Source organism: Barbatula barbatula (genome assembly GCF_947034865.1).
Source record: "Barbatula barbatula genome assembly, chromosome: 3".
Taxonomy (NCBI): domain Eukaryota; kingdom Metazoa; phylum Chordata; class Actinopteri; order Cypriniformes; family Nemacheilidae; genus Barbatula; species Barbatula barbatula.
Window position 1 is genome coordinate 19,080,318 of NC_136764.1, and position 25,135 is coordinate 19,105,452.

Consider the following 25,135-nt stretch of genomic DNA (forward strand, 5'->3'; position numbering starts at 1 on the left):
ATCTGCGTAACAAGATGTCACAAGGCGAATTTTGCAGCTGCTTTTAACACTTGCACCCTATGTGAAGTTTGTATCAATGGTACACTTCTATCTACAATTGTTATCATTAGAAGGAGGTGGTTTGTCTGCTGTGTGGAATCATGAAAAGATCTCTTTGTGTGGGAGGATTTCTTGACCTGAGGTGTTTATTGTCATCTCATCAGGGATCAAATGAATTCAGATGTTTTTGCGGGCGTTATACTTGGCGTGAAGAACAGTACAACCTTTACGTATATAAGTGTGTACAAGGATCTGGATCAACCTGATCTGACCCTTAAAAGTTGCTTCTGTAGGTGTAACTCAATGTCATAGAGGTTTAATCATTTTAAGAAATATTTTTGACCGGTTTAGACTAAAACAAGTTTATACACATTTAACCGTAGAAAGCACATTTTTGGGTTATTTACCATGTGTTTAATGTAAAATGTTTAATACTAAGTAGGTAAAGTGAAAATTCTCTTATCATTTATCCACCCTCATGGCGTTCAAAACAATAAAAAATGATTTCTTCTGTGTAACCCAAAAGAAGATATTTAGAGAAATGTGTTCAGTGCTGTTTGGTTACCAACATTCTTCAAAATATCTTCTTTGTGTTCTGCAAAAGTAACATTACTTTGGAAGTGATTAAACGATTAAATAATTTTGTTTTGTGTGTGTGAACTATCCCTTTAAAAAGATGAAAATAACTACTTTGGCTTTATTCTTCATGTTCTGACCAAAGCAGAAGTCTAAATAGCTGATTTTTTATCAAACTGTCAATAACAGAAACGACAGATTAGATGTACTGTGTATGTTTCTATATATTCATGCAGTCTTAAAGACAAAGTTAACATGACATAATGCACAAATGTGGCATAATAATGCAAAACATATTATAGAACATTAGCATAAATATAAACTCCAAAAATGGTTATAAATCCTTTTGAAAGCTGTGCTTTTAAAAGATGGGACCAAATGACATCTGCATAGCCCTTGTTTTGGATAAGATACAGCCGCTGTTTCTGGGTCTGTTAAAACTCCATTAAGATTTGAGGAAGTCAGAGCCTGACACAAAACTGTAAACATCCATCACCATCAGGGCTGGACTAGGACAAAAATAGGGCCCTGGCATTTTTACTCAGCCCGGCCCACCATAATGGGTCGGACACAACCAACCAGTACACCATCCTTGCGGTCCCTGTAGATATGCATATCTAAGTGAGAACTAAGTGCCATGGACCAGTGTACCAGTGCAAGTGGACCTGTGTACTCACTCTCTCTTGACTGACTCCCTGGTGATAGACCTGTACCTACTTGTGGTGTGATTCGTGCAAATTGAGCGTTAGTAAGGGAAGCCAAACAATCCAATAGTGGGATGAGACAGCGGGGTATTACAGAGCTCGCGCCGCGCTGACATGTCATCTGCGCGATTCAATTTCCTATCGCCAACCGATGGGCAGCGTGGCACCAACCAATCCGCTGCACTGACCAATTAAAACATTTACAATGTTCATTTGGCGCCACTCATTTACATTTTACCCATAAACCTCTGCTATTATTAACATTAATAGTTGAGGTAAAATGGCTAGGCGCAAAACGTACTACAATAATAAAATAAATTACCTGAACATGTAAACTGTCCTATATAATTTCCAGGAGGTTGGCGTGCTCCTCAAGACTACGATATTGGAAGTCATTGAAGTTTCTGCTTTGTACAGGTCTTTCCGTAGCCTCTATAGTATAGAGTCTATACATATGTGCAGTTCTTCAAAGTATCGATGCAAAACACTACCGTTTACTTGTACACTAGTAAAGATAATAATAAAAAAATATTATGCATTTCATCCTGATTTCCTTTGTCTTCTGTAGGGAAAAACTGATAGACTTGTGTAAATGTAAACAAATGTAAATGTTTTTAAGGAATGAGGGGTTTCTTTATTGTACATTTGAGTGTACGGTTTGCGCTGTTTAAATAACGTGTGCGATGACGAGGAGTCGGCTGGCTGGGCGATTGAATCGCGCAGATGACATGTCAGCGCGGCGCAAGCTCTGTAATACCCGCTGTCTCGTCCAACTTTTGGATTATTTGGCTTCCCATAGTTGGCGCGAGTTGAAAAATCTGAACTTTGGCGAAAATTCGCGCCGCGTTTACGAACCAGGAGCTTGCTCTAGTAGGGAAGTGATTATGACATAGCGAGCGGAGGCAGGAATCCGAAACAACAATGAAGGACTGCGCCTCTGAAGGATTTGATGGACCCAGATATGGCGCCGAACGAGTCCACGTCGTTCTTCAGCCTTCCATAGTACATAATGCGCAGCTATCCTCTCAACTAAATCCATGTCCGCCATTTGCAATTAGACGGGCGCCGCCTGACAGAAGCCCCTCCATGATGCGAATGAAGCGAGTAAAAGCAAAATGTTCAAGCGTCCAACTAGACGCTAATAGCGCGATTTACTGCGTTTGTTGTGAACACTCTATAAGACAGTACTGTCTGCATCTGACATGAGAAACTGGGGGGGTGGAGTCTGTTAAGAGATGATTGGGCCAGCCCAGTGTCAGTATGGAAAATGAACCAATGGGCCGCTGTCCCTGCTTTATGGGCCGGTCGTTGGCCGATTAAAAAATATAATATTATATTTTATCGGCCCCCAAGTGCGTCGGCCCACCGGGCATTTGCCAGATTACCAGTCCAGCACTGATCACCATACACGCACACACATACTATATCCTGACACAATAATTGTTGAGAAATAATCGACATACTTTCACAGGACGTGTTATATCTTGCAACTTTAATGGTACTGAGAGACAGACGTTGTTTTACTCATTTATTGACTTATTACTATAATCAAGTATTGGTTACTGGCCAGGAGGTGACAAATGAACTCTTAGTTGTTTATCAAAGAATAAATCTGCAAGGGAAGTGTTTCAGCTGAAACTTTTAAACACGGGTCACATTGTTCATGTCAGCTAATTTGTGTGATGTAAGTGGAAAAGAGTTGACCTGTTCTGTTTCACCATCGTCTATCTAATGGAAATTTAAGCAGAGCTGTTCTTCTGGTTCTGTGTAAAGTGGAATGGCACACAGGTCAGATCTGACTTTAAATACTGCAAAGATCTTATAAAACAAAGTGTGTCAAGGATTTTAGTGAAGTTAAGCTGTTGGAGAATTATGGCAGGATGGTGTATGACGAGGAAAGATTAAACAAGCCGTTTGTCTGTCAGAATAGTGTCCATTGGAGATAAAGCAAATCAGAGCAGGGCACTTTGTCTCCCGTAGTGTTAGGAACTTTAAAGTGTTTTTATCCAGATGTAAAAAAATGTAGCAGATCCGTTCGGCCTTAGAAGTATTTCAATAAATGTAGTTTGAATAATTTAAATATATGACATGTCCGATCAGTTCTGACAAAAAAAACCTTGCTCTGTATGCTGTAGTAGGCTATATGAGACCACTTTTATTGTTCTTATGCTTTTTGTAGCCCTTATGTTGTTCCAGTTGCTTCCATTGTTGACCTCATTTGGAAGTGGCTTTGGATAAAAGCATCTGCTAAATGACTAAATGTAAATGTAGTTTCATTAATTCACTTAATTCAAAAACAAAGCTAAAAATGTATCGAGGCCATTGTGACAAATACTTTGACCCAAGAAAAATTCAATATTCAGTGATCTGTTTCTGTAATACGCTATACTTACACTCTACTAGTACGAAAAACAAAATGAGTACTAATAACAAATAATATTAGTACTAATTTTGTTTTTACATAAGAAATTGAAAGGTCGGACTAAAATGTCTGAATGTCCATCTTCCACCTGCTTATTAATCTGTTTTAGAAATCCTAACCATACAACATATATTCAATACAATAAAATTGTTTCATTAAATCGTTATTTCAAACATTATTAAAATATTTACACTTTTAATTTAATGTACGCTTATTTCCAACGGTTAGACTACTGTACCATATGCTACAAGTCGATAGGTAAAACTTGAACATATTAAAATCGAATGTTTTATCTCACTCTTTAATGTGAAAGTGTCACACCACAGCACTACTATTTTAACATTATTGGTTATAAAATATTAGACTTTTAAAATTAGTTTTAAAACTATTTTAGAGTATTTTTTGTAAATTCTCTAAAAAACTAATCGGCTCCATTAGGTAATTAAAACATTTAAATGAAGGATTTAAAAGCGCTATTTTGTGTCCACTAGAGGGTGGAGCTGAGCAGATTGTGTATACTTTACCCCACAATGTACATTCCTAATTTGGTACCTGAGAGGTGAAAGGTTTGTGTTTTTTTCCAGTATTATCTGACTGTCACAGAGAATCTAATCACAGTTTTAGTTAATGTACTTTTCTGCATAGTCTATAGTTTAAAATCTAATGATCGGTTTATTTAAAAAATGTTTTGATAGAAGCATTAGCAAAGTCTATAGTATAATATACGTTCTAGTCTAATATAGTCTACTCTATAATGGAGAGATTCGTTTGGACAGTGTTAGGAGTTTGTGATGCACAGTTTGAGTCATTTCAGGGGTCCTCATCTACTGTATCTTCTAAACGTGTGAAACAGTGCTTTAGAGTTCCTCTGGCACTCTGTCTCCCTCCCTCCCATCTCTCTCTCTCTCTCGCTCTCTCTATCAAAGGCTGGTTGTTTCATGCTAGAGTTTAGTTTCAGGACTTCAGAGAATGGCACCAGGCAGCTGGATGTGACAGCACATTCTGTGGGGCACCTGATGGTGGGATTATGAGCCTCTCATTTGTTTTGGAGCAACATTTCAGACTTTCATTCAACGATTCAATTAACTAATTATATTGGGAAAAAACCCTTCACAGTTTGGGAGCATCTTTTTAATCGAACTCAGTTTTGTTTTCTTTAAGGTTTGATAGTTAAAAAAGTTGTTGTTTTTGGTAAATTAAAGGATAATCATCATTATCCTAGAACTTCCTAGGAAACATTCAAGCCAAAGGAGGAGCGTTGTGATTGCCCGCAGACCTACAGCTGGAATTTTCTGCAACATAGGTCTACGTAGACCCTATATTCTAATGTCTACAATGTGGCTCAATTCGGTTTAAAGTGTTGATGTCTTTACAACCTGCTGTTATACAACTGTTCAGCCAAACTCACAGTGTCCATCTACATTACATTTAAGCGATCAAGAAGAACCCTTTGTTTCACTCTTTTTGGATTTTTGCAGTTTAATGACTGTGGGACACCAGTATGTTCCTTAGCAGCTTGAGATGCTGGGCACAAAGTGGACATGACATAATGCAAAACCTTGGCATAATGTCAGTCTGGGATGAAAAATAAGGAAGCTGCATTTAGTGTTGCATTAAGTTCCATCCTTGCTTTCTGAAGCTGGAATTGTAACATCCCACAGTAAACGTAATCATCTCTCAAAATGAGCAAAGATCTTCGAATCCCCAGGAAGACAATGCAGGTGGGGTACTCGACACGACGGCACTCGTGTATTGGGTATGTACAATCGAGCAACCATAATAATCAGTGTTATCATTTTTGTGGAAGATCAGACAAATAAGTCTTAAAGAGCCCTGCAGCATTTGAAAATATATTGAGAATTAAATTATTTTTTTGAATGATGTAATTGAATTATTTTTATCAAATTATGTTATTTCATAGTTTGATTTCTGCGTAAGGCTTATTTTGCACGAGGCAAACCAGCGCTCCCATTTTCATAAAATATCTGTCATCAGATATGAAGCTGTGATGAGTGCACCTTCTAGTGGACAAGGGTGGTGTGGAAATATTTAGTTTCGTCTTCAATCTTTGAGGATTTTGATAAATAGTATCACAGAGTATTAAAGCGAGCACAAAACAAAACCGGCTGTCCTTTAGTGTGTTGTAGCTGCTGTATTTGGGGTCTGGACAGCCTAAGGCCAGATAGAGAATCGATGGTTTAGCCAGTGCCTGTTGATGCTTGCCGGTGGGGTTGTTGAGGAGATCATGGTCAGACACATCACAACTTTACGCATGTCACTGAATGACCTCTGTACAATCTCTAATGTAAACTACGTTAGTCCATATTTATTATCTTAAGCAACTTAAAGTAAATTTGTCATATACAATTTTATCCTATGTGGAATCGAACCTATGATCTTGGTATAGACCGTTTCATCGACCCCAGTTAACTTCCGCTTTGTGTTTAGCTAGTGTCTTATATAACTATTTATTTTTAATTTAAGTTAATGTTAATTTACATGATTATTTTACTGTATAACAATTTTATTTAATAAACAATTTGATGCAATTTGTTGTTTGTTCATTTTATTAAATCAACAGTTTGTTGAATGGGTCCTGCAGTTTGTTCGCATTTAAAGAAACCGTATGGTACATTGAGGTAGAGCTTGCTATCGGAGTCTTAATTCAAAATATTGGAGAGAAGTCTACCCAAGTAGAAGATCTTCTTGATTTTTACCAGAAATAATCTAATAAACTACTGTTTGTTAATGTGTACCGGAAATTAAGGTGGGGTCAATAAAACAGTTACGTTTGTTTATGTTGTTAAGATGAATCCGTCCATACTTTTCACTGTGCTTTACCAGTTTATCTATAGGAATTATTTGAATTGTATGCTCTTAAATATTTGAGCAAACGCATAGAGTTGTTACTTTCCCTTATGCTTTTGTTATATTTACATGATACACATTGTAATTGTTAATGTAAAAATAATGCTGCCTGCATGTTGTATTACTATAATTGAACTAGTTCAGTTGTCAGAGAATGCAAGATCTACATCATATCTGAAACTGCTTGAAGGGATAATCCACCTCATTTTGTAAAAAGAAATTGTGAATAAATCGTATTGTGAAATCAGTATTGTGAATCTCATCATGAGCTGAGTGAATCATTACATCCCTAATACATACCTTTTTATAGTTAGTATTGCAAATACCATATATTTTATGAGTTTGCCTTTTTTATTTGTATTTCTTAATACATTTCTTTTTTTCTTGTGTATGCCTGTTCTACAGTGTTTTCTGTCGTGCTGCAGTCAAGTGCAAAATAGTTAAGTACTGGAATTACTTGAATAAGCTAATCTGTGCAGAAAAATTTGCCGATTTCTGTAGAATTTCAATCAAATCAATGCAGAAAATGTAAAGATTGCCATACTTGATGATAACAGTCAAGACAACAGTCTGTGCTGTATTAGTAGATTCATTTGAGAAACAACCACTCTTCAATCGATGGCTCTCTAAAGGACCTGTCACAACTCCGCACAGCATATCACAGTGTTGCACTGTTTACAAGAGAAGCTTTTCACTTTCAGAGACGCTCTTATTCTCCACGTGACTCAGACAAAGCGGAGACTTGTTTCCTAGATGTGTCTCGCCAGTTGTCACAATAGCCATCCAAAGCAGAACAAGTAATGCAATAGGGCACCAAAACATGAGATTGTACGTTTACCTCCTTGTTCCTCAGATCAGTCTACTCTGTACCAGAAATGTCCTAAATAATCAGACCATGTCTAGACTACGGTACATCTGTCTTATAACTTGAATTGCATGCTTAAAAAACACTTACTGCGTTGACATAGACACATGAGGAGGATCTGTTCTGTAATCGAAATGCCTACTGTGGTTGTTTGAATGTATTTCCCTTTGTTTGCAAGAGATGAGTGTGTTTGGCCACTCAGACTTTTAGACATTTTTTAATTTAAGGTGGATTCTGCTTCATTGCCCTTGTTGAACATCACAGATTGTAGCAGCAACTTAAGTTGAGTTCGTAAGGGAAATCGAAAGAGAAGGTCAAATGAGGTGAACTAATCACAGGACATCAGTGTCAGTATCCATAGGACCCAAAAATAAAAGCTCAGGGCCCGGGATAGTCAATAAGGGCTGATGCTGTGACTGGAGTCACCGTGTGCGTCAGTGTGCTGCTCCATATTTTCAGCATGGCTGCTCTCCCTCATCGATCTCTCAGCCTCTCTCACTGATGACGGGAACTCTGACGACCCGTCTGCCCTCTCTCCATTATAAATCAGCAAACTAACTGAAACTCTTTAACTGGCCTTTGTCTTTTTGGAGATTGTTAAAGTGCTCTTAGACAGTAGTCTGGTGACACCTGCTGGTAAATTGATAATATTGTGAAACGAACCAGAAGGCACGTTAGTGATCTTGAGCTGTGGAAGATTTTGTATTAAGTTGTGTTATATGTTTTAAGTGATATTTCGTTTGCGTGTCAGGCGAGTCCTGAATTCGGATAGAATGATATAGAGTTTAGAGACTGTGGTTCGATCTGGTTGTTGAACATGTTTCACCAGCAGGGGCTGCGATACTCTAATGTTAAACACCTCAAAGTCTGGATAACATTGATGCTGGTGCTGATTCTCCTCTGCAAAATGCATAACAACATTTCTGCATTACACGTGATGACATATTAATTTACTATGTAGCTTGTTGTTTCATCATTTTCTTTTGTAATTTCCTTTTATAGTGTTTTTATTTGAGATATGCCTGTTACGTCAGCATAGAGACGTCATGCCTGCTGTGACATCTGTTTGGAGATTTCCCCTTTCTTGATCCTGGCAAGAGCGCTTTTATATGCCCACTGATGTTTTCCTGTTAGACTAGCCAATGCTCTGTAATCATTCTCTCTATTGTTAATACATTTAGACTAATTTAGAAATGTTCCTCTTCACAAGTCATGACACGGTCATGTTTTATGCTTGTGTTTAAAATATAGATACATTATGGAATTTCATACAGTGCAAAATTATGCATACAGTGAATATATGTTACAATGATAAGAGACCCTAGACATGCTTTGGCAACTGAGGTTGTTTTCTTATGACATGTATCATGTTATATTTAGGGATGTAATGCATTTTTAGTTTTAAATGTAGTTTGTTTCAAAAGTCAAATGCAGTGTATTATACCTGTAAAACTCCTTCACAGTATATATACAGCTGCTCTTGTTCCAGCCCATTAGAGACATTCCCCATGCCTAAACACTGAGGTCTGTTTGCTCTCTGGAACCGATATGTTTCCAGGACACTGACGTGAAGTCTAACAATCTGAATACACTGTAACCTGGGGTTATAAAAAAATCAAAAACTAGCACTGAGGTGAACACCGGAGTATTTTTCACTGTGTTTCAGAGCCAACAATAATGCTTTAGACATTTTATTTTGACCTCTAATTGCTTACATGGTAATTTATTAAAAACCTTCATCTTTATACAGGGTTTCAATCAATCACAGTAATTGGTTATTCAATGCACTGTGGAAAACGGTTATAATAGCTGTTAGAAAATCATACAACACACTGACGTTCAACACCTTTTCATTTTATTTTGTTAGGTTGAAATTTTATTTAAATAGTATAAGCACTGATGTTATAAATATCTTGTCAGTTTCATTAAAACTGATAGATTTTAGAAGAAGATTATCTTTTAAACTTTATGAAATTCAGCCCTCTTGTTATTAATATTGTTGTGCCAAAGACATGTAGCTATGCTCCAATGCTTAAAGGGATTGTTCACCCAAAATTGAAAATCATGTCATCTTTTTCTCACCCTAATGTCATTTTATACATGTATGACCTTCTTTTTTCCGCAAAACACAAAAGAATATATTTGAAAGAAAGTTTGCACCCATTCGCTGTTTGGTTAGCAACATTCTTCAAAATATCTTCTGAATATCGGAAGAAAGAAAGTCATACCGTTTTTTGGGGGGGTGAACTATCACTTTAATATTTAAGGGTCTATATAACATTATAAATGTACAAAGACCAAACTAATATTCCATCATTTCCAACCATTTGTCTAAGAATAAGATCAACAAATTGCCCTTGGATTCATCAGGATTATGATGTCCTAAATCATTGTTTTGATAGAGACATGTAGATAGTCCAAACATGATATTTCAAAATAACATTCGTTGATCCTTATAGACCCACATGCTGTCCAAGATCATTAGCATGAAGGAACAACTATATTCTGGCAGTCTCTGCTAAAGGAAAAAATATCAGGTCATTAAAGGGGAAGACTGTGGTGCGTGTATACATTTTGTTACATGGACATTTTTCATTTTTTAGATATGTTTAAAACATGGCAGCGGAAGAGTAGGAGAAACATCTGTATTTGTAACAAATACATCAGGCCCAATCAGTCAGGGGATCTACAGTATGTGTTGATGTTATGCTTTAGGTAATGAAGCAGAAATGTAGTAGAAGAGGTGAAAATCATGCTTTGTTTTCCCAGAGTCCTTGTCCTTCCATTCGCTTGTGCATTTGCGTGTCAAGTCTTTCTCGAATTCAAGCTGCACTCACCTGATCTTTCTCTCGTGTAGCATTGTGCGTCTGTTCTTCAACTTGAAATGGATTTTCCGCGCGCGCTGCAAATCAAATGTAACAAGTTTACTCGGCGACCAATAAGCATTCACCATGACGAAGCCTAGTAACGTGCCATGAACAACCAAAATTTTGTTTAATAAATTATTTTTATTTTATTTAAGTTACAGTTTGAACATTTAATATTAAAATAATAACTAAAAGGGATATTTTTTTGGGGCCACGCCATGGCCTGTAGGAGGGGCATCAATGACCGCTAGGGGGGGCACGGCCCTCGAATGCCCCACCATAGCGCCGGCGCTGAGTATTAGAAGTAGTGAAAAGTAGGTCCAGAGAGACCATGGAGTCATGGACATTATTTCTGTATCATTGTTTGTTTAAGTACACTGCAGAGGAAATTTTGCAACAGAGAAACCAGCTAAACCTCCTTACTTAGTAAAAGGAAATACAGTAGCAAACGTAAAGACAATTCAGTAGCCTACTCACTGGTCTCAAGTGAGGAGATGTACATCCCTTGAGATCCCAAACTAAATGTATAATCCATCAGAAGCGAATATGAAGATTAAGGATTTAAATATTTTGGCTCGGGAAGTTCTGTGTGTGTCCGTTTCAGTTCTTGGCAGCGGTACCAGGTGCAAGTGTTGTCTTTTGTTATCGTGAGTCTACTGTAGACCCTTTCTTGAGGGATTAAACTCATTATACATTACATGCTTTAAAATGCATTTGTTAACTCGCCTTTTGTATGCAAAAATGCCATTCCAGTATTAAAAGGAGATTAACCATTGTGGATGATGTCTTTCCATTTTGTTGTATTATTTTAGTGCTATACAGTCTTTCTGTATGTCATCATTGGTCCAATTGACATACAAAATATATTTTACATCAATTAACTACGCTATCTGTTTTTAAATGCTGAAGACAACGTAGGAAAGGGTTAACGTCAGATCCTCCTCAATGGAACTGTGCCTTTAGGCCCCGCCCTCTTTCTGTAGAGTGATCTCACTGTAAGGGGAACTCGAGCTGTTTTGCAGCTGTGGGCCAAAGAGTCTGACTAAAGCATGGCACTGACTCTCCAACGTAAGCCCAGCTATCATACATCATCAGAGTAACACGGGGTGAGATCCCAACACCTAGAGGACAATCCTTCACATGAGAAGTTTCAAGAACGATACTACAAAGAAGATCCATGTGTTAATGTTTCCTGAGCATCTCTTGAAGTTGCTGTGTGAGTCACACATGCTTTTAGAGTGAAGCATGGGCTGTGACGAAGCCCGTCGCTCAGACTCATATCTCCATTCACAGATGTGTCTCGCACGAGGTGAGAGCTAAGGGACTGGTTATAGAGCACAGTGCTGTTTTTGCGGTTGTAGTAATTACCAGAGGCAATGAGGACCCTTTTTGATTCACAAGCTACATTAACCTCTAGAAAGAATGAAAGGAATGTGGATTTTTGTGTGCTTATTCTAGTATTTCTGAAGGTGTTGAGGGGGTAACGTGAGAGACTGGATCACCGCATGATAGTGCTGGCAAGATGAGTGTGCCGGCAAACTGTGGATTCTCCCTTTTAGCGGATCGGGCACTAAAGCCACGGAATTGGAATTTGTATGGATCCCCATGTGCCGTCAACAGACCCATCGACATTGTGCAAAAACGCAGGCGGTAATGAGCTTTCATCATTTGTGTGTGTATTTCCAGACAGCATTACTGGCAAATACAATGGGGTCTGAAAATCAAGACCAGTCTCAATTGAAGCAAGAAAATCTGTAATATTGCACAAAGGATGTATTATGGTAAATGTCACAAATTTGAATATTTGCTTTGGTTTCAGTTACTTTTTTTTTTAATTCTCAAAATCATTGAACATTTAGTTTTCATTTTAAATTTCAGATTTCAAATGTGGTCTGGCACTTTAGACTCCACTGTATGTGTTATGTATAATGTCAAAATACTGATGTAGTTGTATAAGTAACTGGTTGCTTCTCTTAACAGCATATATTTTTCTAAATGTAGCTGTATGAATAAATATTTATTGTATACTTCCACTTTATTACAGTACATATTATTATGTATACTTCAGGCATGAACCTGTTGCTATTTTCTTACCTATGGAAACTTTGAGATGGCTTCAGACAGTGACTGATGGCAGTGTGATTTATTTGCAAGTATTTGACATTATTCTGTGTGTGCAGTCATTAACTGTTACCTGGTTTCAATTTTAATAATCTGAAAAAAGTGAAAGATTTCCATATAGCGTGAATTTGGCAAGCCATGTAACATTTCTTCTTTTTGTCTGTCATGAATTACCCTCAGGTTGCTTCAAACCTGTATAAATGTATTTGTTCTGTTGAACACAAAGAAAGATATTTAGAAGATTTTTAAATTGTCAAAAATGGTAGTCACACTGTCCCAGAAATCCTCAAAATATCGTTTTTTGTGTTTTACAATAAAAAATGCTACAATATTTTTTTCTATGGTAGTCAATGGTGCCCCAAAAATGTCAGTTGCTAACATTCTTCCAAATATCTTTCTTTGTGTAAAACCTAACAAAGACATTTATTCAGGTTTGGAGCAACTTGAGGAGTAATTCATGACAGAATTTTCATTTTTGGTCGGACTATCCCTTTAATAAGTATCAGTATTCTTCATTGTTAATGACTTTAAAAGTGACCCACTAGTGTAAGTTCTGACTCACTACCATCAACTAAACTTGACAAATAATGACCGTTTCCACAACTGACACATATAGTTGTCGGACAGAGTTATTTGAAGAAAACTAAACTTATTCTGAAGAAATTACTGTAGTAGAATAACTGTAAGCTTATGAAGCTGCATGTTGTCCTTTGATATTTCATTCAACAATAATCTTAAATTGTGATGTGCCACAGGCTAGTGGTGGTGTAGTATTTTTGTTTGGGATGTATGGGGCTTATAAAGTACAAAGGAAGTGGGATTGAAGGGCTTTTGATTTAAAGGGAACCATGAAGCCTCTGTCCTCCCACAGTTTCAGCAAGACTGCATAGATCAAGCCAGAGTCAGTTCACTCCTTTTGGACACACACACTTTCTCCCGCTTGCCTACCCAATGTCGATCTTGACAGGAGGATTAAGGATAAAGCGTAGTTTAGTCCTATTTCATTCCACCATTTATTTTTTAGGCCATATCTGTGTTTATATGATAAAGTACAGAACATTTGGGAGTTTCTAATGAAACTTTAAGTTTCATTAGAAGTGATTAATTTGAGGGAAACTTGAGCGCGAGGGAGTGTTAACTTAATTCACTGCTGTATATTGTATAATACAAAAGTGAATGTTGAAATGGATTCAGATTTGAATAGCACAACATTGAGTATTGGTTAGTGTGCAGTCATTAAACTGCCAGATACTTGAAACAATAGAAGATTGAAGTTAAAATACATTCATGCCAATTGATTTCAACAAAATCACCCTCAAAACTGTGTATACAGACATCTGTCTCTGCTCATAAGTCCACCTTTTTTAGAAACTGTAAACCATTTGTCAACTGTTCAACATATTTTCGAGAGCCAAAAAATGATTTATGGTTTCAAAGGATTAGAATCACCAGAGGCTGGGAGTGACATATATGCTGTTAAATGCGAGGAGCAAAGAGTTTATTAAAGACCAAGCAAAACAGAGGTTAAAGCAACACTTTTAAACACAAGAACTGCTGGGAGCCCCTTTCAGTTATTTCAAGTTCTTGGCCCTCAGTTGCTGGATTGTGTCACCTGACAAACTATTGAACTGTGTTCGTGTGTTCTTAATCTTACGTTTTTTAAGACTATCTATTTGTCTCTGTTTTGGCAATATTAGATTGCAATCATCTGAACATCTGCAGCATGTCCTTCCCTCTTTTTTGTATAAAGCGAAATCACATTGGGTTACTTTTACCCCCAAGAGATAAAGCTATTTACAGTTTAGGCTGACCCACTACCAAATGAGAGGGTAAAGTTTTTCAATGTTCATGGGGTTAGAAAGCTTTATCTCTGAAATCCTACCTTAATTTTATTTTATTCTATAGCATTATTTCATCAGATTTAACACTTTAATGTATGGGGGCTTTACGTTGTTTTCATTTGGCCGCGAAATGATCCGCTGGATAACACTGAACTCGATTGGTGCCCTTGTTTTCTTAAAAGTGCTCAGTCATAGCCCCTGCATGGAAAATCTGATGCGCTTTGTTAACTTTGTTTATAGTGATGGTTTGGCGACATATAAGCTGACATAAATATTTCCTCTCCATTTTGTACTTTAAGGATAATGCTCATAGAAAACAGCAGTTATTGTAATATCATTGGTATCATTACTGCATCATTAACACATGTGACGTTACTGAAGTCGTTTTATATTGAAATGTATTGTTATTAAAGTTTAACAAGTAAAGCACTCCTATTTTTAGAAATGTGCCGTTCAGGGTCATTATATTCAGCACGGATCTAAGACTGTCCATAAAGTGTGAGGAAAAAGTTTTAGATTTTTCTTAGAAAGGCTTTAATGCATTAACTGCTCTTTATTTTAAGTAAATGGCTACACGAAAGAGTAACGCATCAAGCCACATTAGCGTAAGTATTATATTAGTGTTATTATAATGCGTGCATAATAGTTTACACGTGGCTAATTTTACTGCACTAACAGGTTATTAACAGGGTTGAATGTGCCCCTAGAAGGTGAGTTTACAGTAACTTCAATAAGGGTAATGCAGATTTCAAAAGTGTGTCAAAGTAAAATCCTATTGTGAAAATATCTTTATAAACTTTAAATGCTCTTCTCATTCACGATAACACAATAATAATTTCACCACCAGGTTGCTGTTCTTGAACCGCTTCCACAAAGCAGGAAATTGTACTGAATGTGGAAATATCAGTGTAATGCGGCATCTCCATGACTTAATGTTGGCGAACCCCCGCTCGTGCTTAAAATGTCAATCTAAATCAGAGACAAACCGAGCTAATTTTAAATCTAGACCATAAATGTTCAGTGGAAAGCTGAGATCACAGTGCTGCTCTCCCTCCCGGTACACCCTATTGTGCCTCAGAAATCTTTATACAATCTCTGCGGTTCTTGCCGGTATGGATGTGCTCCACTTTTTATGTCTACAATTAGCAAAGAGCAGCATGCACACAAGCGGTGATTAAACAATCGAGAACACATCCTCTGCCTGCAGTGTCTACGCAAGGCTGTGTGACCTGTTGCTTGACCTTGTAATTATCAGCTTCATCAGATCGGTAATGTCCCCTGTCGTGAGGCTTCTATCTCAGTACAAAAGGTCTTTATAAAACCTAAATGCACCTTCGCTTTGGGTTAGTCTTAGCTGCGCTTTTCATCTCAAATTGCAAACTTTCAGTCATTCTGTGTTATGCAACACAGTAGCAGTTTATTGTGTGGTGGCAACAGCTGTCTTCCAAATCTCCTGTGGTATGTTCATATGTCTAGGCCCCTGGGTGTCCATTGACGTCATGTGAAGTGTTAAATGTCATTTTCTTCTTGTTGATTAGAAACAACGGAAAGAGGAACAGGACAAACAGCTATTTGGCTGTGTCCCAATAGACTGGTTATTCAACCATGAAATTAAGTACAAGACTAGAACTCATATGAAGTCATTGCTTTATCTTTCTGTCTTGACATGAAATGCTGCATAAAAAACGTTAAAACAAACATATTCGTACACTCTCTGGTCATTGCATGGTAGAGTGCAACCCTGTAAAATGTGCCCGGGATAGAACTGACGTAGCAACGGTGTCTTGTGAGTGACGCATGGTGGGTGTCAAGTGTTTAGATACTGACAGACAACATACAACATGTCATACATCTGTAGAGGATTAAGTAACAGCTTGTTTTTAGGCTTTACAGTACACTTTTGTAGCAAGTTAATCAATGTTAAGAAATAACTTTTAAGCTGTTCAACAAATTATCCAACAAAACTGACATCACTATTGTAGCAGCTCATTTCTAGTTTATTGACAAACATAAATCTTTCATTATGTATTTTTATTTCTTCAAATGTTGTTTTCACAAGCAATTTTAAAGTATTTAAAAGCTGTATTTCAAGGAACAATTCTCAAGTTGTTTCAAATCTGTATGGATTGATTTGTTCTGATGAACACACAGAAATATATTTGGAAGAATGCTTGTAACTGCTATAGTAGAAAACATTCAGATATCATCCCCTCTTGACTCCTACAGTATTTACTTTCCCTACTATGGCAGTAAATGGGTGATGAGATCTGTTTGGTAACTGACATTCTTCCAAATATCTTCATTTGTTTTCAGCGGAACAAAGAAATATATACAGGTTTCAAACATCCTGAGGATCCTCTGTACTTCTGCTCTTTCTTTGAGCCCTGACTAGGACAGCCTCACACATGCTTATTCTATCATGAGACACAGGAGGCATCCTATTCCCAGGAAAACAATCATTTTTTTCCACAGCGCTGCCAGCAGAAAGACCTCAGATCATCTCACGTCACATTTGTAGCTGTCTGAGCTTATTGGTGGGTTTTGACCCATGATGCAAACAATTGTCATGGCAGTGTAAAGACAGATCACTCTATACTCTGATGTTACCCTAACTGGCTCCTCTTACTATGTGTCATACTGAAAAACATTCCAAATAAACACTGTACAGTTTACAACAGACTCACAGAGCTCTAAACAATTACAATGTACACAAAATGTCACTTATTCTGTAATAATTGTATAAAATTTCACCTAGTACTGTGTTCATATGTATTCTTCCTAGTTTTTCTCTTGAAACAAATCGTGTAATCAATAGTTCCCTTTATTAACACTGCTGCCAAGCTCCATTGAGCCAGGGGACCTTTCCCACGTTCTCCTGCATGATGTGCTGATAAATACAGATCTCCTCTTAGGATGTTTTTAAATTGGTGCATCAGTGTTCACAGCATCTCTCAATAGCCAAATCATAGAAAAATCTAATTTAATTTAATTAAGTCCAGCCAACTGAAAGTAATGCATTTTATAAATACGTTGAAATTGCATGCATATGTGCACGATGCACTGATATTGTATTTGTTATTATTATTTCGATTTCTCTTGGGGTTTGTTTCCCAAAAAAGCTGAGACAGATATAACATTTGTTTTTGTTTACTTGCATTTGCAAGTGTATTTTTAGCCCCTGTGTTCATTTTGTATATGGTCTCCGCATGCAATATAAAACACAACTTCATTCAGCTGTGAAATTCCCAGCGATGAAGGATGTTCTAAAATGGCAAAGTGGAAAAGCGTGGGTGGATGGATGCGTGGTCTAAAAATAAACTACCCATAAATATTCATGAATGGGGGAAGAATCTGAGGCTACCTGCAGAGCTAAATATAGCGGGTCTCTTGAACAGAGACTGGCTATTAATAGCATTGGAGAAGCATCTCTCTCTCTTTCTGAGTGTGCAGTGGCTGCAGGGACCCATACACAGCATTAAAGATGAGGGACCGATGCAGAACCAAATGGATGCGACTGATGCCGCTCTATTTTTAGAGATGCGTGCGGTGTCCCCTCATGGCTGGATTTTACGGATGCGGTGATGTGTGTGTTTTGTCCATTCAATAGGGTGATCTCTCTCTCTTCCTCACTCGCTCGTTTATGAATGCTTACACATATATAGGGTGCAATACAACAGGGTTGATTATGAAATACAGATACAGATATTCGTAAAGTCCTCATGCAACATCTGTGAAAGATGTGAATGTGGATTTTACAAGCTGAACGAACAATTTTGGGAACTTATCTGAGGTGTTTGATGGACTGAAGATTGTGCATCCTATCAATCAACACCCCATAAACAAATCTCAGTAATATATGCAATGTATTTGTCAACTTTTGGCTATTGCTTGACTGTGTTGTTTCTCTCCTTGTACGATGTAGATGTAAACCTTTAATACGAATCGATTAATGTCTAACAGTGTATGTAGAAGAGGAAGGAACATTGACTAATAAAATGACCAAACTGTACATGGCCTGTGTTAACTGTGTGACAGTTTGATTGGGAATTTTCTTCACCTGAGGAGGTTATTTTTAGCCCACTCACAAGCTCCCACGTCAATGAGCCCAGGTTATTTTTAGCTCCGCATTCCAGCATCATATCACAAACTCCAGCCCATTCAGAGCTGCTTGTGTCTCGGGAGGTCTTACCCAATCCACAAAACCTGAATCCATCACTCAGACAGACACTTACTGCACTCCAGCCATGGCCTTTAAAACCCCTTTACAGGTTGCACTAATACAACAACATGAATATTTCTTGTATCTTTTATTTATTAAAACTAACACTTGTTAGCTATTATTTATAGTCAATTTTCCCAGCATGCACAGTGTGGATAAAGGTCCATTTTAATGTGTCTTTTTGTGTTTAGAGGAAAATAATGTTGATGTTGAGTGGTTTGTTATGTGGGGTTTTGTTACATCATTTTGGGAGTCATGACGGTTGGTGAATGGGCTTTAAATGCCAAGACTGTTCTGTATAGGCTTACAGTAAATAAAGAGAAAATGTGATCAGTTTTACTTGAATGACGTCTTTCACTTACAATATAATCATTTCAAGTTCATTTAAATCTGGATGTCACTAAAAGAGATAATATCTGAATGAGTGGTTTAGTTTGAAATCGGTAATTATCACCTGTTTTATCTATCCTACACTGTAAAACATTCCTGTAAAAAACAAAAAACTTCATGGTGAAGTAAAATGACATGTCTTTCATGTTATTATACACCCAACGTTTATTTCTATAACTTAACCTAGCTTAAACTTAACCACAGTGAAGTGTTTCAAAAAAGATTTTTTTTTTTGCAGTGTACTTGTTTTTTATGTGCAGAAAGGAACATGACAGGCAGGACTTATTAAAGTATGTTGACAGTTTTGGCATATCCTCTTCTCATATGAGTTCTCACTTGTATTTTGTTGATATTTTTTAAGGAAGCACTAGTCTTCTTGCTTCCTCAGACAAAACGCTACGAACTGGATGAAAGCCATCTCCATATATTATACTCATTTACTTTAACACGCTTGACTTTGCACCTGGTTAAGAAGTGAATTACAGTACTGTACTGTTTTGATGGTGTCAATGCTGCAGGCTTGATTTTGGAGAAGCATTGTAAGGTATCCTGGGTTTTAAGTCATGGAGATCAACGAGACTGTCTCGCGTAGCCATACTGAATGTCTGGAAGCTTTCGCCGCTTTCTTTGCCGAAGGCCCACCCAAGAGGCCATATGACTGACAGATAAAGCAACCAATCACGTTTCGTCGTGTTTCCAGAAAGTGTGCCTTATGCATCAGACATTTAACCAAGGGTCTGTGGGCGTGACGTCTGAGGTTGAGACTAAAGAGACTGTGATGTACAGCTGTCATGTTAACCCACAAGCTTGTTGCTTACGTCTGAATTGACGCAGGAATACAGCGTCTTGCTGTGCAATTGTGGGTGCCTGTTTTCATCAAGGTCTCACTGACATTCTAGGGCGTAAAGCGTACGCAACCACAGTAAAAACACTGGGTACATCTAATATGATAGGAGTGTAACAGGAAGAACAACCAATGCAAAATATCCCAGGTCAACTGTATCAACCCTTTGTGTTTCTTTCCTCAGTTTTGATGTGGAGAATGGATTGTCAGTGGGCCGCAGTCCTCTGGAATCTCATGCCAGTCCAGGTTCTGGTCTCGTTCGGCAGGCCAATTTCCCCCACAGTCAGAGACGGGAGTCCTTCCTGTATCGCTCCGATTCTGACTTTGACCTTTCACCCAAGGGCATGTCCCGGAACTTGTCCGCGGCCAGTGAGCTGTAAGTATTGGTCCTCCGTTCCTACACCCCTAATACAAATAAAATAAATGTATAAAAAAATTATAATGTGAGAACATCTAACCCCAGACCTTGATGAATTAGATTGACTGCGTCAATCTAAATTAGAGATGTTCAAATTTATATGTAGTATGTATAAATCATTGATGTTCTTTTGGTAATTACATAAAAAAATAAGAAAATCACCCGTTTCCTATAGTACCAACTATTGCAGTTATATAACATTTTGCTGTAGTTGCTTAATTAAGGTTACAGACATTAGGACAAAGGGAAAATGTTTATCGATAATGCCTGCATAATGGAACCTCAGATGAACCTTTTGAAACCGTGGGTGTCCAAATGTGCATTTTCTTAAATACTTTTTATTGGTTAAATATTTGCTAAACCCAGTGACAAACACAAGGAGTGACTAATAGTAATTATATAATGAAAAAATCACAAAATATTTGAAGGACAGCAGCGAAATGCATATTAATGTGTTTATAGTCTATGTATTTCGTGAATTCTGATTTCTTATAAATTAATTCCAAAGCTATTAAAACAATCATTATTGATGTACAGACTCATATGCATGTACCTTGCAAACAATAAAACAAAACTTATTCTTTTTAACTCTTTCATGCATATTGGTCACAATAGTGGACCGCCACAGGATCTCTTCAAACCAAAACAAAATGTACACTGTGCACTCAAGTGGACATGTGCTATTCTTCACAAAATGTGTGTAAAAAAGTTCAAATCTTGTTTTACATTTCCTAAGAAGCCTGACTGAGTCTGTCATAAATTCATGCACAAAAAAGGTCACAATCCAAAATCCTCCCTGTAGGTTTCCACTCTACATATTCAGTACATTTAACTATAGCTAAAATAGAAATAAACAGATCAGTTCGCTGAAAACATTCGCTGTGGTTTAATGCAGGAATACCTGTGCATGCTGTTTGATACGCTACAAACTTCACGTGTTAGCCTATATTCTTTAGTTACAGTCAGGAAGTTCTGTTAATTTTCACTGTTAACGCTTGGTTCATAACAGATGTGGCTCTCTCCAGCTGGTTGATTATTTCTGCAAAACCGTTCTCCCAAGACACACCATTTTAATAGTGTATTACATCAAATCGTGTTGCTCTGTCATTTTGGAAAGTCCAAGGCTCTGGTTAAAAAGTCCTTTTTATTACCACTTCCAGCTGTTCTTTCCATCCGTGCACGCTTGCATGTCAGCTTCGGTTTGCTGGGATTACCGTTGGAAAAAAGGGGACCACTTTCTTTTTTCCTGCAGTTTATTTTTCCAGTCTGAGTCAAAGCTATTTACCCGAATCTAAACACCTTAGTTTGTGATTAATGGACTGCAGGTCACTGACTCTTCCTTGTGTTTTTAAAGGGAAGAGCGTTTGAAGCACTGGGAAGTCAACTGGCTGACTCGGTGAGAAGAGATATTGAAAAATATTGACTTGGCTCTAGAAAGTGCCGTCCCGCATTTACAGGATCCAGTCCGATTATTTCCCCCCCAGTGTCTTAAGCTCTGACCAGTCTAACCTCAGAACTTCCTCTGTATTTTCTTCACAGCCATGAGCGATGTGCATGTGACGCTGTGTTAGTGTCGCTCAGGCTCACCGAAGAAGCTTTGGAATATATGAATCAAAGCACATTTCCCAGCGTGTTCCCTGGTTCAACTTCTCTGCTGCTGCTCCTCAAATACACGTGCATGACGCACCCTGACCATGACCACGCTGAGCCCATTATGACGATTTTCCCTCCACTTTTAATGTATGATTTCTAATATCCCATTAGAGATTAAGTCAACTACAAAAAGTGTCTTGGGTGCCTTCCTTCGCTAAGCATTCCCATATTCAGCTGTGTTTCTTTATTGCCATCCCAACTGCATGTTATTCAAAAGCATATTACCGCCTACTTGTCCTTTGGAGTGATGATGTGTTGTAATGTGAAGCAGACCACATCCATTACTCTTACTCCTACTTATTCTTTTTCACATACCCTCAAGTTATTTTCTGGACCTCAGAATGAGCTGTCTATTCAAATGTGTAATGTTGCGTTTCATATCTGATCGGTTTGTGTATTTTCTTTTGCAGACATGGAGAAGACATGATAGTTACTCCGTTCGCACAGGTTAGTAGAGTGGTTCATGAAAATGTGGCTGTGGTTGCATATTTGATCTTATGGTTGTTTGTGTCACCGAATGATTTAGAATGGTCGCTCTATAAAAGAATGTGGTCATTTCTTTCTGCACCCCGTACATTTTCAAAGACAGATTAATCTCTTAGTATTTTAAACTTGCGTTTTTGTGTAAGTGATGTGTGCTGCCTTTGGCATTGGCGGGAATAGCCCTTCCGCTCTACGGTGCTTGCTTTACGTAGGATTTGCGTCATCTCTGTTCTCAGTTTACAAAACAGGCCAGGAATCCAATACCACATTTGTCAATATGGATGCTGACAAATGAGAAATATGCATGGCTTTGGAAATCAGATACCTTTCGTGTCCTCTTTATACAGTCAAAAGAAACACCAGACATAATAAGCAAATCTTTGGGTCACTTTGTGAAATTTATTCTGAATATGAAGTTAACTTGTTTATTTTTACATGTACGGAAGAGAACAAATGAAATATACAAAATATATGGCAATTATCAGCAAATACATTTTTCTTGTAGGTCCTTGCCAGCTTGAGGACCGTGCGAAGCAACTTTGCAGTTTTGACCCATCAGCAGGACCGTGTGCCAAGCAAGTAAGCCTTTTAACAGTTACAGTAAACTGCGTGATGCCTCTCCAGTTATTCATTACATTATGTTTGATCTCCACTGACATTAATCTCTACAGGAGGTCTTCTGGAAGCCACCCACCATCCATGTGCAAGTCAAGTCTACCAGGTTAGAAAATAATCTGCCATAGAAAAGCACAGCAGATAGATGTATATTTTGACCAATGACTTAATAACTATTTTCATTCATCACAGTACCCTGTAGAATGAATATGTGACCCTTTCTGTGAAATCCGGGCTAAAGTCTCAGTCATGATTGAACTGATTTCTATCTTTGACGTAAGTTCAGTACAGATAAAGTATAGTGCATAATAGTATAGTAATGCGCAGTATGGCTAAACAGTGTGAGTATAGTACATGAGAAATATAATTATAGAAGGGAACAGTAGAAACAATGAACAGTAATGAAATGTATGAATATAGTAATAAACAGTATGAGTAAAGTGATGAACAGCGTGAGTCCCTTAATGAATTAGTGATGAACGGTATGAGTAAAGTAACAAACATTATGAGTAAGGTAATGAACAGTATGAGTACAGTAATAACCAATATAAGTATATTAATTAATAGTTTGAGTATAGCAATGAACAAAATTAGTATAGTGAAGAATGGTCCAGTGAAGAAAACTTTTAATACAGCGATGAACAATATGAGTATAGCAATTAACAATATGAGTACAGACAAAGAACAGTATGAATACATTGAACCGAACAATGTAAAGAACAGTATGAGTACATCATAGAAATAAACAATATGAGTACAGTAAATAACAATATACAGTAAGTACAGTACCGAACAATACAAGTACAGTAAAGAACAACGTGAGTAAAATAAAGAACAGTATGAGTTCAGTACTGAACAATACAAGTACAGTAAAGACCAGTTTGAGTACATTTATGCATTTGGCCAACGCCTTTATCCGACGCGACTTGCATAGCATTGTGCTATACATTTGTTTTTGACTATGTGCAATACCCTGGGATCTAACCCACGAACCCATGCTCTAACCACTGAGCCACAGGTACAGTAAAGAACAAAGTGAGTACAGTAAAGAACAACCTGAGTATAGTAAAGAACATAACAGGTACAGTTAAAGTACAGTAAAGAACAAAGCGAGTTTAGGAAAGAACAGTACAAGTACAGTAAAGAACAATGTGAGTACTTTAAAGAACAATGTGAGTACAGAAAAGAACAATGTGAGCATAGTATAGAACAACGTGAGTATAGTAAAGAACATAACAAGTACAGTTAAAGTACAGTAAAGAACAACGCGAGTTTAGGAAAGAACAGTACAAGTACAGTAAAGAACAATGTGAGTACTTTAAAGAACAATGTGAGTACAGAAAAGAACAATGTGAGCATAGTATAGAACAACGTGAGTATAGTAAAGAACATAACAAGTACAGTTAAAGTACAGTAAAGAACAACGCGAGTTTAGGAAAGAACAGTACAAATACAGTAAAGAACAGTGTGAGTACAGCAAAGAACATTATAAGTACAGTAAAGAACAATGTGAGTACAGCAAAGAACATTATATGTACAGTAAAGAACAATGTGAGTACAGCAAAGAACATTATATGTACAGTAAAGAACAATGCCAGTACAGAAGTAAGAATGTTAATGCGTAGCTGTGCTGTGCTCTGCAGAAGAGCAGCTGCAGAAGTTGGCAGTAGAAACACTGGACGAGTTGGACTGGTGTCTCGAGCAGCTCGAGACTCTGAAGACACGTCACTCTGTCAGCGAGATGGCTTCCAACAAGGTAGAGTTTCTAGAATAACAGATGACATGTTAATGGCAGGCCTCAGATATCCAGGGTATCACCCATGGACATTTATAAAATGTTGCCATGGCTCTAAGGGCAGACTTAATAACCAACTAACACAATACATCAGCACCCACAGACTGGAATACCCAGATGCTCCACATGCCTTTGTATGAATTATACATGCAATAAATCCAGCTGTTGCATCTCTGTTTTGGACTGGAATGGGATGCATGCTCTGAAGCACCCCCAACCAGATTATGTGGTGAAAATGTGAATGAGTGGAGCTATGTATGAATCTGTATCCCCCACCCCCTTCACTCTCTCCCTCTCTGTTAGCTCACCCACGTGTTCCAGCGAGCGTCTGTTTATTTCACTTGCTTATTATTATGTAAACACATCCACACACAAAGCATCAAGGCACTCCTGTATCTTTTCGTCTTCAAACCTT

At 37.6% G+C, this 25,135-nt stretch overlaps 1 protein-coding gene across 2 annotated transcripts in view; it reads left to right on the forward strand.

Moving 5' to 3' along the window:
- The window catches only part of pde4ca (phosphodiesterase 4C, cAMP-specific a), a 32,740-nt gene that overhangs the window by 611 nt on the left and 6,994 nt on the right, over positions 1–25,135 (forward strand). Inside the window, exons 1-7 of one of the 2 annotated variants that reach the window (XM_079451740.1) lie at positions 11,360–11,650; positions 11,800–11,991; positions 19,941–20,132; positions 22,238–22,274; positions 22,816–22,889; positions 22,982–23,031; positions 24,569–24,681. In XM_079451740.1, coding sequence (XP_079307866.1) covers positions 11,864–11,991; positions 19,941–20,132; positions 22,238–22,274; positions 22,816–22,889; positions 22,982–23,031; positions 24,569–24,681 — 594 coding nt within the window. In that variant the 5' untranslated portion in view covers positions 11,360–11,650; positions 11,800–11,863. Of the gene's footprint in view, positions 1–11,359; positions 11,651–11,799; positions 11,992–19,940; positions 20,133–22,237; positions 22,275–22,815; positions 22,890–22,981; positions 23,032–24,568; positions 24,682–25,135 lie in introns of those variants that run through there. The other variant, XM_079451739.1, reaches the window with a different exon arrangement.